The 17,313-nt window shown below is 39.0% G+C and overlaps 1 protein-coding gene across 1 annotated transcript in view; it reads right to left on the bottom strand.

Moving 5' to 3' along the window:
• Positions 1 to 17,313, bottom strand: part of ATAD2 (ATPase family, AAA domain containing 2) — an 81,299-nt gene that overhangs the window by 21,008 nt on the left and 42,978 nt on the right. The window contains exons 14-19 of the mRNA XM_011949294.1: positions 12,436 to 12,595; positions 11,338 to 11,428; positions 10,260 to 10,574; positions 9,788 to 9,920; positions 9,255 to 9,441; positions 8,052 to 8,246 (exon numbers count right to left, since the gene is read on the bottom strand). Coding sequence (XP_011804684.1) covers positions 8,052 to 8,246; positions 9,255 to 9,441; positions 9,788 to 9,920; positions 10,260 to 10,574; positions 11,338 to 11,428; positions 12,436 to 12,595 — 1,081 coding nt within the window. The remainder of the gene's footprint in view (positions 1 to 8,051; positions 8,247 to 9,254; positions 9,442 to 9,787; positions 9,921 to 10,259; positions 10,575 to 11,337; positions 11,429 to 12,435; positions 12,596 to 17,313) is intronic.

Here is a 17,313-nt window from a genome sequence, read left to right as displayed (position 1 = left end):
AAAAAAAAAAAAGGAATGCATGTGTCAGTCATTTAATACAATAGCAGGTTATTATACACATATTTTTAATGACAAGCTAAATTGTATATTTTTTAAACAAGTCTTTAAAGAATGTTAGATTTATGTATAAACCATGTTTACAAGAGATTAAGGAACTAAAATTCATGAGAACTCAAGAATCCAAACTACAATTAATAAAAGAACTAACTTGATATTTTACTTTTTTCATTCTTTTAAGAGACAAGGTCTTGCTCTGTCACTCAGGCTGATTGCAGTGGTACAATCGTAGCTCACTGCAACCTCAAACTGGGCTCAAGCAGTCCTCTTGTCACAGCCTCCTGAGTAGCTGAGACTATAAGCACGCACCGCCATACTCAGCTAATTTTTAAACTTTTTGTAGAGATAGGGTCTCCTTGTGTTGCCCAGGTTGATCCCAAATTCCTGGGCGCAAGTGATCCTCCTGCCCTGGCCTCCCAAAGTGCTAGGATTACACGCACATGCCACTGTGCCTGGCCCTGATACTTAAAAGGTCTGCTGAGATCAATTAATTCATTTTCCCAACCCCAAATGAGATGCGATATAAGAAAGAGCAGTTGTTCAAAAAGAAAAAGCAAGCAAACAAACAAAAACCAAAATAAAGGCCAGAAGTTAAGTGTGGGCTACCAGAGAGATTTTGGAAACTCAGTGGACTGCTGGTAAGAATGTAAAATAGTATAGCTGCTGTGGAAAACAATTTGGTGGTTTCTCAAAGTTTAAACACAGAATTAGTATACGATGTGGCAATTCCCCTTCTAGGTATATCAAAGAAAACTGAAAACAAAAACTCAAATGAGTATTTGTACTCCAGTAATCATAGCAGCTTTATTCACAAACGTCAGGAGGTGAAGATGACCCAAATGTCTGTCACCAGATGAATGGATACAAAATGTGGTATATACATACAATGGAAAAGTATTCACCCTAAAAAGGAATAAAATTTGGACACAAGATACAACATGGATGAACCTTAAAAACATTACGCTAAACAAGACACAAAAGTCAAATATATATTCAAATTATGAGGTACCTAGAATAAATAATTCACAGAGACAAATTATAACAGAAGTTACCAAGGGCTGTGGGGAGACAGAAAGGGGGAATTACCGTTAATAGGTACAGAGTTTCTGCTTGGGATAACAAGAAAGATCTGGGTAGTGGTGATGGTTACCCAACATTGTAAATGTACTTAATGCGACTATACTACATGCTTAAAAAAATTGTTGATAAGTCCTTTTTTTTTTTTTTTTTATTTGAGACAGGGTCTCACTCTGTCACCTAGGCTGGAGTGCAGTGGTGCAATCTTGACTCACTGCAGACTCCACCTCCCAGATTCAAGTGGTTCCCCCACTTCAGCCTCCCGAGTAGCTGGGACTATAGGCGCACACCACCACGCACATCTAATTTTTGTACTTTTTGGTCGAGATTGGGTTTCACCAGGTTGGCCAGGCTGGTCTTGAACTCCTGATCTCAAGTGATCGGTCCACCTCAGGCTCCCAGTTTTGTCATGTATATTTTACATGTGTAAGCTAAAAAGTAGACTAGAAGATACTAGAGGCTGGGAAAGGTGGGGAAAAGAAGGAAATAGGGAAAGATTTGTTAAAGGATACAAAATTACAGTCAGGAGGACTGTAAAAAAAAGTTCTTTTTTTTTTTTAGAGACAGAGTCTTGCTCCGTCACCCAGGCTGGAGTGCAGTGGCGCAATCTTGGTGGCTCACTGCAGCCTCTGCCTCCTGGGTTCAAGCAATTCTCCTGCCTCAGCCTCCCGAGTAGCTGGGACTTCAGGTGCTTGCCATCATGTCCGGCAATTTTTTTTTTTTTGTATTTTTAGTAGAGACAGGGTTTCACTATGTTGGCCAGGTTGGTCTCAAAGTCCTGACCTCACGTGATCCGCCTGCTTTGGTCTCCGAAAGTGCTGGGATTACAAGTGTGAGCACTGTGAGATGACTATAGTTAACAAGATTACATAGTTCTATGATGGATGTGGTGGCTCATGCCTGTAATCTCAAGACTTTGGGAGGCCGAGTCAGGCAGATCTGAGGTCGGGAGTTCGAGATCAGCCTGAGCAACATGGAGAAACCCCTTGTCTACTAAAAATACAAAAATAAACCAGGCATGGTGGTATGTGCCTGTAATTCCAGCTACTCAGGAGGCTGAGGCAGGAGAATCACTTGAACCTGGGAGGTGGAGGTTGTAGTGGGCTGAGATTGTGCCGCTGCACTCCAGCCTGGGTGACAGAGCGAGACTGTCTCAAAAAATAAAATAAAAATTATTCCAGTCAGGGGTTTATAAGCATAGTTTTGTAAACATCGCATGTTCAAAAATATCTATTTGTTCTCTCATGCAAATGCTAACTTGGGTGGACAGAAAATTATAGGTCAAAATTATTTTACTTCAGAACATTGAAAACACTGCTCCACTGTCTCCTTAGCGGTCATTGTTGCCAATGAGAAAGTAGAAGCAATTTGACTTTCCTTCCTTTCTAGTATGCTTTTTCTTTTGGAACATTTTTGGATTTTTCTCTGTACCTTTGGCATTATTTAAGTGATGTTATTTATCATACTTGGAACACATGGGGCTTTTAAATCTTAAGAAGACTCATAGTATTCTTTTTTTTTTTTGAGGTGGAGTCTCGCTCTGTCGCCCGGACTGGAGTGCAGTGGCCAGATCTCAGCTCACTGCAAGCTCCGCCTCCTGGCTTTACGCCATTCTCCTGCCTCAGCCTCCCCAGTAGCTGGGACTACAGGCGCCCGCCACCTCACCCGGCTAGTTTTTGTATTTTTAGTAGAGACGGGGTTTCACCGTGTTAGCCAGGATGGTCTCGATCTCCTGACCTCGTGATCTGCCCATCGCGGCCTCCCAAAGTGCTGGGATTACAGGCTTCAGCCACCGCGCCCGGCCAACTCATAGTATTCTTTAACTGTACAAAATGTTCTACTGTGTGAATATTTTCTCCCTACACTTCTTGTTTTTATCTCCCATAAATCCCATGAGATCTTAATCTATCTCCTCTATTTGTTTCAATTTTTTCCTCATACTTTTCAAGTCTTTGTACTTTTGTATCACATACTTAAGAATTACTGGTCTCATGATCTTCCACTTTACTAATTTGCCCTTCATCTGGGTCTGCTCCCTTCTCAGCCTATAAAAAATTTTATTTCCTTTTTACAGGGGTTGTTTCATTTATAATGTCTCCAATTGGTTCTTTGTCACACTTTGTGTTGGTGATACATGGATATTATTCATGAGGTTGCCCTTCCTCAAATGTTTACTTATAACTACATGTTTGCCTTTTAAATCTGTTTGCCCATAGGTGCTATTTCTGTTTATTCTAGCTTCTCCCTCTAGTGACTATGAAAGCTAGTCTATACTGGAAGCAGAAATGTGCCTACAATTTGTCTTGTGGGCACAGGGGCTCCCCATTTCTCCTTATATCAGCAGCCATATATGAGGCTCTGTTACATTAGTCCTGGGGCACAACCACACTGCCCTAGCTGAGGACAAACCACCCTGCTGACTGCTGCTTGGTATAGGGACTAGAAGTGAAGAAAGTCAATTACCCCAGGGTTGTCCAAAGGCTGTTTTTGTTTTGTTTTGTTGTGAGACAGGGTCTTGCTCTGTCGCCCAGGCTGGAGTGCAGTGGTACGATCTTGGCTCACTGCAACTTCTGCCTCCCGGGTTCAAGCGATCCTCATACCTCAGCTTCCCAAGTACCTGGGACTACAGGTGTGCACCACTATGCCTGGCTAATTTTCATATTTTTAGTAGAGATGGGGTTTCTCCATGTTGGCCAGGCTGCACTCAAACTCCTGACCTCAAGTGATCTGCCCGCCTCGGCTTCCTGAAGTGCTGGGATTAGAGGTGTGAGCCACCACGCCCGGCTCAAAGGTTCTTCAACTCCTTCGCAGAACTGATCCTCAGCTAGAAATCACTCTTGCCTTTCAAAGCAGTTCTTTCATGCATATGCTGTGAATTGTGGTCATCTTCATCAACCTAATCCTCACTACTTTGCGTTTCATGGATTCATGAAAACTCCGAATCCACTAACAGCATTCTTTCTCATCTTTCCATACTGGCCTGAGTGGGTCCACTTGTGCTCATGCATATAGACAGTTATTTGCTGACTGCAGTTTTGAGATGGACAAATTTTAATGTGGCTAATAATGGACTACACAGTATTTCTCATATAGTATAGTCTAATGTTATATCAATGGTATCACTAAATCACTGAAAACTTGCTTATTTGCATGCCTATGGACTATTCATTTTCTAAAAATAGGCAATTCCTAGTCCCAGGCCCATTCTCCCCTACTGATAGAATGTGGTATTAAAATATTTTACCCAATTTGCAATTATAGGCTTAGAAAACATTATCCTAAGAAAAAAACTAAGAGAAGCTATCCTTTAAGAAAATAATTTTGGTATAGAATTTCCACATTCTCGATAAAGTTTCCCCAGATTAAACTGATTACTTTTTTTCAACCTCCCCACATCCATACAAAGTTCACCTAGTCTGTCTTACTTGTTACCCAGAGCATAAAGCCATTATCTTTATTTCAAATCTCAAAATGATCAATAGTTTCAGTTGACAGAATAAGAAGCCAGTAATACTATATGGCTAACAATCTTTCTTTCCACTGTGTTAATCAGAACACTGCTAGAGTACTTCATTCATTCTGGCTCTGGCCTTCCAAAAGAACTAGAAAAAAGAAAGACATTCAGGAGAGTGACTAGAATTTTGAAGAAACTACAACCTGGTGTGCTGTGTAACAAAGTCTACTACTATTACCACAATCTGTATTCTTGTTCTTTGGGCACACAGCTAGGTCAGATTTCCTAGCTGTGCTTGCAATGAAGTATGGCTATGTGACTGAGCTTTAGCCAGTGGAATATGAGAGGAAGTGATTTACACCACTTCTAAGTCAGGCACAAGCAAGAGTCTGTCCTTTCAGTTGACTGGACTGAAAGCGACCTGGAAGGCTACATGATGAAAATAAGAAAACAGGCCAGGCGAGGTGGCTCATGCCTGTAGTCCCAGCACTTTGGGAGGCCGAGGTGGGTGGATCACCTGAGGTCAGGAGTTCAAGACCAGCCTGGCCAACATGGTGAAACCCCATCTCTACTACAAATACAAAATTAGCCGGGCATGGTGGCGGACACCTGTAATCCCAGCTACTCGGGAGGCTGAGGCAGGAGAATTGCTTAAACCCAGGAGGCTGAGGCTGCAGTGAGCCAAGATAGTGCCCCTGCACTGCCAGCCCGGGCAACAGAGTACGACTCCATCTCCAAAAATAAATAAACAAAAAAGTAAATAAAATTAAATATCTTTCAGCCTGAGTGTTTGAATGACTGCACAGCGGAAGACAAACTTGCCAATGTAATCAACCTGCCTAGTATTGTTAAAGTGAGTAAGAAATAAACTTCTACTTTATTAATAGCCCTAATGAATATACCATATCCTGTTTAATGTGAAAAAGGCCTGAGTTAGCAAGACATAAAAGAGTATTCAAATATACAAAGACTTGTCATGATGAAGATGTATTAGTCAAGTTCTATATGCAATCTGGGAAATGAATGGAGATTAAGAAGTGGAAGATTTGTGCTCGCTTCAGCAGCACATATACTAAAATTAGAACAATACAGAAGGTTAGCATGACCCCTTTATGGTTTAAAAAAAAAGAAAAAGAAATGAAAGCCTCCCTCAATAAGCTGGACTTTTAGGAGTCAGAAGTAACAAAAAGAACTGTGTAGAAAGTGTTTTAACATAGGTGAGATATCCACATAAAGGTGACAGAGTATGAAACTAGATAATTAACTAAACTGGAAACCTTTAAGGACCTCCCCCACTCAAAGAGTTTATAATATATACTTAATATTCATTTCCTAGCTTATTTAACTTGCAGGTTTTGTAATCAATTATGATTATACAGAGTCACTGGGGACATAATCTGGTCCCTTGATAACCTTGGCCTCCTTTCCTCCTACATTGCCCTTCTTGCTATTTTTCCAAGCTGCCACACACAGATCTGCCTCAGAGCCTCTGCACTTGCTTTTTCCTCCGCTAGGACCTTTTGTCCCTCAGCTATTCCAATAGTTTACAACCTTACCTTTTCCACATCTTTCCTCAAATATCATCATCTTTTTTTTTTTTTTTTTGAGATGGAGTTTTGCTTTGTCGCCCTGGCTGGAGTGCAGTGGTGGGATCTTGGTTCACTGCAAACTCCACCTCCTGGGTTCAAGCAATTCTCCCACCTCAGCCTCCCGAGTAGCTGGGATGACGGGCACACATCACCATATCCCGCTAATATTTTGTAGAGACAGGGTTTCACCATGTTGGCCAGGCTGGTCTTGAATTCCTGATCTCAGGTGATCCGCCCACCTTGGCCTCCCGAAGTGCTAGGATTGCAGGCGTGAACCACCACACCCGGCCAAATATCAACTTCTTGCTGAGGCCTTATCTAGCCTATTTAACACTGCAACCTACCCATGCTCTTTTGGTACTCCTTAGCTAAATCTTTCTTCACAACAATAGTTAGTATTATAAATTTTTTAAAACTTCTCTCCCCCACTCAACTAAAATGTTAGCCCTATATGTGTAAGGATATACATTTTTGTCTATCTTAGTCACTATTATATCTCCAGTGCCTGGAACCACGCCTGGGAGAAAATAAGCACTCAATAAATATTTCTTTAATAAGTATTTGAGCTTATCTTCCTACTAGTGTACTAAAAAGTGTAAACCAATTTTGTCAAAGGTATGAAAAAAACATTTAACTAATTCATTAAAATACACAGAAGCCTACAATATGCTTGTTATGTGCTCTATGGATACAAAGGTGACAAAAAATAGTCCCTAATTTCATGTACTTTACTTTCTGATGGGGAAACAGAGTCAAGCAAATTAATATTTAATGGCAGGAGGCAATACAAATAAAGTAGGAAAAGGGAAAAGAGTGTGATGGGTAGACGAGCTATTGCTATTATTGAGAAATTCTGATCAAAGAAGGCCTCCCTGAGATGATATCTGAGCAGAGATTTGAGAAAAATAAAAAATGATGCCAGGAAAATATGTAAGAGAAGAGTATTCCAGTGAGAAGCAGCATGGTCTTTTGTTCACTATTGGCAGTTGTCTAAATGGGCACAAACTTGAATGAGTAATTTAGTGTTGTTAAAACTTGTAAATGTAAAATACTCAGCTACAGCTATTCCACTTCTAGGAATCAATACTAGAAAAATCCACATACTAGTGTTCATATGAACTAAAATACAAGGATGCTCACTGTAACAGTTCAGTAGGAAAAAATCTGGAAAACAACCAAAAAACCTATCAACAGGGCTTTGGATAAAGAAATTATACTACATCAAAAGTGGAAAAGCCATGTAGCTCTTAAAGAGACTTTAGCACTAACAAATATATGAGACACATTTATTGATAAGTGAATAAAGCAAATTGCAGAATAGTATGTATCATATAAAATCCCATTTTTTTTAAACTTTTTTTTTTTTGAGACGGAGTCTTGCTCTGTCGCCCAGGCTGGAGTGCAGTGGCTCACTCAGCTCACTGCAAGCTCCGCCTCCTGGGTTCACGCCATTCTCCTGCCTCAGCCTGCGGAGTAGCTGGGACTACAGGCGCCCGCCACCACGCCCGGCTAATTTTTTTGTATTTTTAGTAGAGATAGGGTTTCACCGTGTTAGCCAGGATGGTCTCGATCTCCTGACCTCATGCATCCCGCCTCGGCATCCCAGAGTGCTGGGGTTACAGGTGTGAGCCACGGCGCCCGACATATAATCCCATTTTTTAAGAGAAAAAATTTATGTATCCTTAATATATACATACACATATACATACACCATCTTACCCAATGAGCACATATACCAAATAGTTAACAATGGTATCTTTAATAAGAAAACTTATCCTTTTATTCACTTCTATAGCATTTGAATTTTTTCAGTAAGTTATGATTATTTTGGTACAAACAACTCTCTTTTTAAAAGTATAATGATTCCCCCCCACATAAATTACCTCTTCTGGCAAAGCAGAATGGGGTTTGTCAGAAGTTGCAAGTAGTAAAACTGGAGCAAATGAAGGAATATTCTGTAATAATGTGGTAAATGTGGCTTTAAGTGTTGGTCCAACTATTTCCCACCACAAGTGGATATGAGGAACATACACTATACTTGGTGCTGTTCTCTTAGCTTCGCGAATCACCTAGTAGGGCGAGAACAAAACAAATTCAGTTAGAGTCAACATGTTAATAATGCTAGTTCTATTCATCTGAAACAACGTTTAACCTCCCAGAAGTAACATATAAAGTCCTCAAGTTTTTAAAATGTTCCTCCAAAATCCCGCAACCTTATTTTTAAATGTTGTTTGAAAGTTTCATTTTTTTGAAAAGATAATTTCTTCAACCAACTAGAAAACAGTTGGAGAAATCTAGATTTTTCTGTTGTAATCAAAAGTAAAACTACAAATATAAAATATTTTTATATTTTAAAAATGTTAATATAGCCAGGCGCGGTGGCTCATGCCTATAATCCACGCACTTTGGGAGGCCGAGAAGGGTGGACTGCCTGAGCCTAGGAGTTCGAGACCATCCTGGGCAACATGGTGAAACCTCATCTCTATTAAAATACAAATAAATAAATAAAATAAAATAAAAATAAATTTGCTGGATGTGGCGGCATGCACCTGTAGTCCCAGCTACTTGGGAGGGTAAGGCAGGAGAATTGCTTGAACCCTGGAGGCGGAGGTTTCAGGGAGCTGAGATCGTGCCACTGCACTCCAGCCTGGTGACAGAGAGAGACTCCGTCTCAAAAAAACCAAAACCAAAAACAAACAAACAAAAGTTAATATACAAATACCAAAAACAGAAACTGCAGAATATCTGAGTACTTACTAAGGAGCAGTCACCATTTTAAGTACTCTACTCATTTAATTCTCACAACAGCCATATGAGGTAAGTATTATTATCTCCATTTTCCAAATGGGGAAAATGAGAGAGATCTAACAACTTTACTAAGGTCACAAAGATATTAAGGGTGAATGTGGGATTTAAAGTCATTCTCTTTAATGACTAAGCAATCATGCATAATTCCGTTTTGTAAACCTGAAGTTACAAATCAGAAAGACAAAAAAAACCACAATACAAAAAAATGAGGCAATTTTAGCTTTTATTTCCAAAAGGCTGTTTTGTCTTATAGTTGAGCACCAAATTACCTGGGCACATGTTTCTTCAGGAGATGTAGCACTAACTCCAAAAAGAACAGGAATGTCTAATGTATATACAGTAAATTTTTCCAAAGCATGAATGACAGCTGGTGCCAAGTGAGAACCTTGCCCAAATCCTGGTTCTCCTACTATCAATATTCTTGGTCGAAAAGACATAGGTTGGTAACAAGCATTTCTGAAAGAGAAATCATTAATAAGCTATATTTTAGAAAAAACAGTTTAAAATTTCCCCCTAAATTGTCAATTATAAACTTTCATAAGTAAAATGTCTTGCCAATAAGGCCAACCAATCATAACATGGTTCACATAGTTTCTGGAAACAACCGATACCCAAAGCTTTTTAGGAATATTTTTATAGACTGTAATTTCTACTATTGTGACAACTATAACAACAAAAAATTTCTGGTAGTTTAATTTAAATAAAAAGCAGATTGGTTAGCATTTTTTACTTTTTCAACCACATCTCATTTATTTTTAGAAAATTTACACATGCAAAACATTGATTTGCAAGAAAAATATACCTATTCAAATGAAGAAAATTAAAATTGTCTTTTGCCTTATGAGAAGATTTCTCAGAAAGTCCATTTTCATAAACTGATGGAACATCATCATCACTGTAAGCCAAGTCACTTTCTAGCAGAGGACAAGAAATATCTATAAAACCAAAAAACTGCATATTAGTAACTTTTGGATTGCAAAGCAAATCTTTAGTGCTTCAGTTACCAAGTTAGCATACTTCAATTAAATTTTTTCAAAGAATCAAAAGTATTTCTGTAGATATGAATTAATAAGTAAATGTAAAATGCACCCCAACCTTACAGCAAATTAAGTTAAGGGCAATCCATGGGTAAATTTCCTTCAAATATCCCAGGTAAAGCCTTACCAAATTTTTTTCAAGAGATTCTTTTACAAATAAATATTTCTGGTATGTATGAAACATTTCACTTTACTGATTATAAAAACTAACTTTAAATGGTCAATCAAGTTTTATACCTGAGTCTAATGTTTTATTTGTTCTGAAATCTGCATGTGGAAATACTCTCTGCAGGGCTTCTAAGATCTTGTCAACAGTGCTTTGCAGGAGTGGTTTCACAATGGTGGACAGTGCCTGCCCAGGTGATGCCACAGCTCTTTGGGAGGCTGGTATCATCTTTTGCATAGCTACCTCGAAATCCTTAGCTGAGATATTAATTGAAGAGAGATCCAACTGTAGTTTCTCACTAGTGGTATAGATCTGTGGGTAGCGTCGTCGTAGAGCACATAAAGCAGCTTCAGCACATATTGATTTAATATCTGCTCCACAGTATCCTATCCAAAGCAACCAGGGGAAGAAAAGAACCAGCCGACCAAACAAAGAAACACAAAACTCTATTAGCATGACCATGGTTAAAAGAAAACTAAAAATCAGTCTCGCAATATAGTTAGCAAATATTTAAAAGTAGTAAAACCAAAATCTCTTTCACCCAGTAAACTTATCGGGTAGTAATAGCCAACAATCAATCAACTTTTACGAGTGCAATACACAAGCACTAAGTATAGCACAGAGGTCAAAAGCAAGAGTTTTAAAATCACACAGACTAGATTCAAACTCCAGTTTGTAATTTACTAGCTGTACGACCTTCGAAAATTCACATAATGCTCTCCAGCCATTTCTGTAAAGTAGAGATACTGCTACCTACATCACAGGAATGATGTGAAAATTACATGAAATAATATATGTAGAATGCTCAAAATGATGACTAAAACATAGTAAAGAATAGCTATTATATTATTATGATATAATAATATATTGTATTTTATACAATTATATTATTATCTACTCTGCCCTGATGGCCAATTTGTCAAATATCTCTATTTAATACCAGGACTTCGTAAGAAAATGCCACAAATAAGAGATAAGAAACAAATATAACCTTGTATTTCTTTATTAGTTTGGTGCAAAAGAAATTGTGGTTTTTGCCATGACTTTTATAGGCAAAAACCACAATTACTTTTGAACCAACCTAATACAACTTGTTTCATATTTGAAATAAATGTAGTATTTATTTTAATTGCTTAAAACAATGTTTACCAACACAGTTTTCTGCTAGCTCTTCTAAAAATGTGTCCAGTGGTTTGGGATTCCAATCCCTGGTGTGAATCTTTAGAATCTCTTTTCGAGCCTATGAATAAAAACAATTTAATTTTTTACAACTATAATAATAAATGCTATTCAGATTACATTAATTTCAATTAAAAATACTTTTGATTACCTAAAATTTTAAAGTGATCAGTACTTAATATTGGCCGGGTGCAGTGGTTCACACCTGTAACTTTGGGAGGCCGAGGCAGTGGATCACTTGAGGTCAGAAGTTCGAGACCAGTCTGGCCAACATGGTGAAAACTACTCTCTGCTAAAAATACAAAGATTAGCTGGGCGTGGTAGCATGTGCCTGTAATCCCAGCTACTCGGGAGTCTGAGGCATGAGAACTGCTTGAATCCTGGGGGCGGAAGCTGCAGTGAGTTGAGATTGTACCACTGCACCCCAGCCTGAGCGACAGCAAGACTTCATCTCAAACAAACAAACAAAAAAACTCAATATAAGCAAAATATGAAAGTGAAAATAAGAAAAAAGATGTACTTTTTAGAGTTTAATGAACTTAAGTCTCATTATTAAACATATTTGCATTTATAGCACTAAAGTTATACTGGTCATAAATATAAGTAAGAGAAAATAAGTAACTACCAAAGTAGCTATACATTCTGGTGCATGTTAAGAGCTGTTTTAAGAGTACAGACAGCTCTTCATATATTTTCCTCTTTGGTTCCCAGAAGATTAAGTAGACTTAAAAAAACTTGGTAGGATTATATGATATTCATGAAAAAGCCAAGGCTAGCAAATTGGCTAAGGATTAATTACTCATTAAGCCACATGTTCTGAAGCAACACTTAGAACATCCAAAGGCTACACTCAAATTGAAAGAATTTTAAGAGTAATTTTAGGAAGGCATTATTATATTTAAAGAAAAGAATAAAAATTTGTCCGCATTTGAGTTGTTCACTAACAACTATCACTTGACAAGACCATGATACAGAACTCAAGAATCTCCAAATTTTTACTACACCAAGACTTATTATTAATAAACAGCAATATATTTTGTCAAAATTTGAGTGACATTAAATTCTTACCTCTTTATCAGGTAGGCTAAAAAGGAATTCTCTGTCAAAGCGACCAGGCCTTCGTAAAGCAGGGTCTATAGAATCTAGTCTGTTGGTAGCACCAATGACCACAATTTCCCCTCTGCTGTCCAATCCATCCATAAGAGCTAGCAGGGTGGAAACAATAGAACTAAATTTTAAAAATAAGAGAGAAGAGATTAATACTATGAACACAGTCATTCAGTAATATTTCTTCTTTTGGTCAGATTTAATGTATTATGTGAATAAATTTTCTCAGGGCACCTCACTATTTCCAATGGATTAAAAAAATCTATAAAATAACATACCAAATGGCACATAGAAATTGAAATCAATGGAAAAAGATGGTCGTTAGACCCCCACAAATGAATCCTAGAAGATATTTTATAAAGCATAATTTCACAAAGGAACTTAAGAGTTCCCAAACAATATACAACATCAAAAAGAAAAAAAAGGCAAGGCATGGTGGCTCACGCCTGTAACCCCAGAACTTGGGGGCTGAGGTGGGAAGAGTGCTTGAGGCCAGGAGTTTGAGACCAGCCTCAGCAACATAGGGAAATCCCGTCTCTATTAAAAAATAAAAATAAAAAAAATAAAGCCAGCATGGTGACATGACCCAGGCCTGTAGTCCTACTACTGGGGAAACTGAGGTTGTACGTAGTGAGCCAAGATTGCACCACTGCACTCCAGCCTGGGCGACAGACAGAGCAAGACCTTGTCTCAAAAAAATAAAAAAGAAAAGAAAAAGAAAAAAAGTGCTGGTAGCACCAGGCAGGGCACACAGTATCTAAAAATAATAAAATTTCCATTGTATATACATGATCAAAGAACACCAAAATAAAATAGAATATACATAAAGCTTAACAGAATTTTCATTAATTTTAAACTTTTTATTATAAAGACAGAATAGTAATTTCCATCATTAAGCTTCAACAATTATCAGTATGCCTTTTTTGTCTTCACCTGACCACTTTTAAAAAGAAAAATAAAACCTCAGACACACAGTTCAATTCATAAATATTTCATGTAAGTACTTCACATACGTATTTCTAAGAGATAAGGACTTACAACAAACCCAACAATGTCATCATCCTAAGTGAATGACTAATTCCTTAATATCTAATACCCAATTTTTCCTGATTGTCTCAAAATACCTGTTTACATTTGATTTAGGTAATCAAAATGTAACCACACACTACACTTGATTATTTGTCACTCAATTCCTTGACAGTTCCTACTGTGCCTCTTACATTTTTTCCTTCCACGCCATTTATTTGTTGAAGAAACTGGGTCATTTGGCTTGTAGAATTTCCTTCCCACATTCCGGACTGGGCTGATTGCTTCCTGATAGGGTCACTTAAGTTGTCCCTCTATCTTTCATAATTCCTGGAAACTGGTAGCTAGATCTAGAAGCTTTTTGTTTTTTTTGAGACAGAGTCTCGCTTTGTCGCCCAGGCTGGAGTGCAGTGGCATGATCTCAGCTCACTGCAAGCTCTGCCTCCCGGGTTCACGCCATTCTCCTGCCTTAGCCTCCCGAGTAGCTGGGACTACAGGTGCCCGCCACCACACCTGGATAATTTTTTTGTATTTTTTTTTTTTTAGTAGAGTCGAGGTTTCACCGTGTTAGCCAGGATGGTCTCAATCTTCTGACCTTGTGATCCGCCTGCCTAGGCCTCCCAAAGTGCTGGGATTACAGGCGTTAGCCACCACACCTGGCCTAGATCTAGAAGCTTAATGGATGCTGGCTAAACCATTTCGGATGACGTATTTCACAGGAAGATACCATGTAATTCCTATTATATCCCCACAGGAGGCACCTAATACCAGCTTCCCATTTAAGGTCAATCAGTGGGTGGAGTTTTGGTCAGGTGTTATTAGCTTGTTCCACCCATCATAAACATCCCCATCAACCTTCTTTTTTATCTTACTGCTTGAATGGCCATTGATAATTATTGTTTAGACAAAGGTTTCCCAAATTAGCACTACTGACATTTTGGGCCAGATAATTATTTGTTGTGGAGAACTGTCCCGTAAGTGAAGGATGTTTAACAGCATGTCTGGCCTTCATCTACCAGATGATAAGTAGCTGTCCTTACCAGTTGTGACAACCAAAACTGTCTCTAGATACCTGTCCCTGAGGGGAGGGGGATGGCAGCATCCCTAGCCAAAAAACAACAGATCTAGATCCACTATTTCATAAGAGGCTACAAAATGGTGATTTTCTAATTCAATCATTTCTTTTGCATTTATTACCTGTGATTTTCCTATATAAAGAACTACACTACTTCATCAACTGCTGAATTGCCCTCAATCATGGCCTGTATAGGACAGGAAGAAATGTCTGATTCTTTCCTTCTTATCAATTTTCAGAGTAATAAATAGTAACTCAGCAACTTTAGGTGACCAGTTGAATTTAAAAAACTTATTACAAATTGATGATTTTTAAGATCTTGGTGTGTTCCCTGCCAGCAGTGGCAAGGGTGGTGGTGATGGGGAGAAGGCTCATTCTGTATTTTCTGGTTCTTGTGGCTATCTCCTCCCCTCACCTCCTTGCCCTGTCATGCCCTGCTCCAAAGCACCTGTCATTTCCCCCCCTAAGTGGGTCTGGCCTGTGGAGGAGGGTGGGGTGGGGCATGCAGCTCCACCCTGCCTGGTTCCAGACTCAACCTGGGAGCTGGGAGTCCACACAGGCCGAGGGCTATGACCTATACAGTGCATATGATTATACAGTACTGCCCATGGAGGAAGCTATCAGACATTCAGATAGCTCTTCCTTCTGGGTGTTATGGAAGAGTAGCTCTACATTTTGGCCGGGGTGCAAAACACTTAGGAGCTGGATGTCTTAGATGAAGGTTATAGAAGAAACATTGTCGAAGAAAAGTTTGAAGTCAAAATTTCAAGGTGATCGAATTGCACAGCTTATTTGTGAACGCATTTTTTATCCAGCAATAGAACTCCAAGTTTTGAACAACAATGCTGAAAAGGGTTCAGGAAGTTTTGGTTGCACTGGAAAGAAAATTTATGCTAAGAACAGAAATTAAGAAATCATACCTTTTTCTTACAAATAAGATGTTTTCTTTTCTTTTTTTTTTTTTTAAAACAAAACAACAACAAAAAACTGATGGTGGCTGGGCATGCTGCCTCATGCCTGTAATCCCAGCACTTTGGGAGCCCGAGGTGGAAGGATCACTTGAGCTCAGGAGTTTGAGACCAGCCTGGGCAACAGAGTGAGACTTCATCTTTACTTAAAAAAACCCCAAAAAAGCCAAGCTGGGTGTGGTAGTGCGTGCCTGTAGTTCCAGCTACTGAGAAGTTGAGGTGGGAAGATTGCTTGAGCCCAGGAGATCAAAGCTGCAGTGAGTTGTGATCGTGCTACTGCACTCCAGCCTGGGTAAGAGTAAGATCCTGTCTCAAAAAACAAGAACAAGGCCTTGTGCAGTAGGTCATGCCTGTAATCCCAGCACTTTGGGAGGCCAAGGCAGGTAGATCTCTTGAGCCCAGGAGTTCAAGACCAGCTTGGCCAACATGGCAAAACCCCGTCTCTACTAAAAGTACAAAAATTAGCCAGGAGTGGTGGCACATGCCTGTAATCCCAGCTACTGGGGAGGCTGAGACACGAGAATCGCTTGAACCTGGGAGGTGGAGGTTGTAGTGAGCCAAGATCATGTCACTGCACTCCAGCCTGGGTGACAGAGTGAGACTGTCACAAAAAGACAACAACAACAACAAACCAAACCAAAACCAGCAACAAAAAACTAACAACACACAAAAAAACGATGTTTTTTAGATATTTGATATATTTCTATCTACTGCAGTCATTATTTTTGATGCTCAAATTGTTTAATCTTTGGCCAGTGAGAGATCCCTCAAAATTGGCTCCTATGTCCTTCTGGTACGATTCCAGTAATTTTTTTTTTATTGCTTTCAGGCATTACAAAGTATTTCAGGCTTGTCTTGATCATTTCTGCTTCAGTGTTACAATCCGCCATCTCTCCTGAGTCCTAATATTTAGAGACCACACTCAGGGATGGACATTAATTGCTACTGGATTGTGATTGCTTCTAGGCCTTTTTAAAGTGTCCAGAGTTAGGATTTTTTTCTTTAAAAAACAAACAAAAAAACTTCGTCACAAGTTTCTATTGATATTTGCAATTCAAAGTAAAGACTATAAGGGTTTTAGGTAGAGTGGGTGGCTCATGCCTATAATCCCAGTACTTTGGAAGGCTGAGGCGGGTGGGATCACCTGAGATCAGGAGTTCGAGGCCCAGTTCGAGACCAGCCTGGCCAACATGGTAAAACCCTATCTACTAAAAATACGAAAAATCAGTCAAGTGTGCTGGTGCATGCCTGTAATCCCAGCTACTAGGGAGGCTGAGGTAGGAGAATCACTTGAACTCGGGAGGCACAGGTTGCAGTGAGCCAAGACTGTGCTACTGCACTCCAGCCTGGGCGACAGAGAGAGACTTCATCTCAAAAAAACAAACAAACAAAAAAAAACAATTTAGGGTAATTTGACTTCTTCATTTCACATTTGTATCTTCTTTCTCTTAGGTTGAAATATTATTACCTAATGACACTCACATAATTACTTATTTGCATTATTCTACAGTATTATTACTAAAATTAAGGTACAGAATACAGTTTAATCATCTTCAACATGCAATGTGCTAAATTCTAAAAAAGCTTAATTTAACATACATTTTTACTGTCAGAACTTTTAAGTTTTTAGTTAAAATAACTTGAATACTAAATTTCTCTTAAAAATGGAGCTATATTTGGTCAGGCACGGTGGCTCACGCCTGTAATCCCAGCACTTTGGGAGGCAGAGGTGGGTGGATCACCCAAGGTCAGGAGTTCAGGACCAGCCTG

This window comes from Colobus angolensis, unplaced genomic scaffold (assembly GCF_000951035.1).
Source record: "Colobus angolensis palliatus isolate OR3802 unplaced genomic scaffold, Cang.pa_1.0 Scaffold295, whole genome shotgun sequence".
Classification (NCBI taxonomy): Eukaryota; Metazoa; Chordata; class Mammalia; order Primates; family Cercopithecidae; genus Colobus; species Colobus angolensis.
Note: the sequence above shows the minus strand (reverse complement) of the source record. Positions and strands in the feature narration are given on the sequence as shown.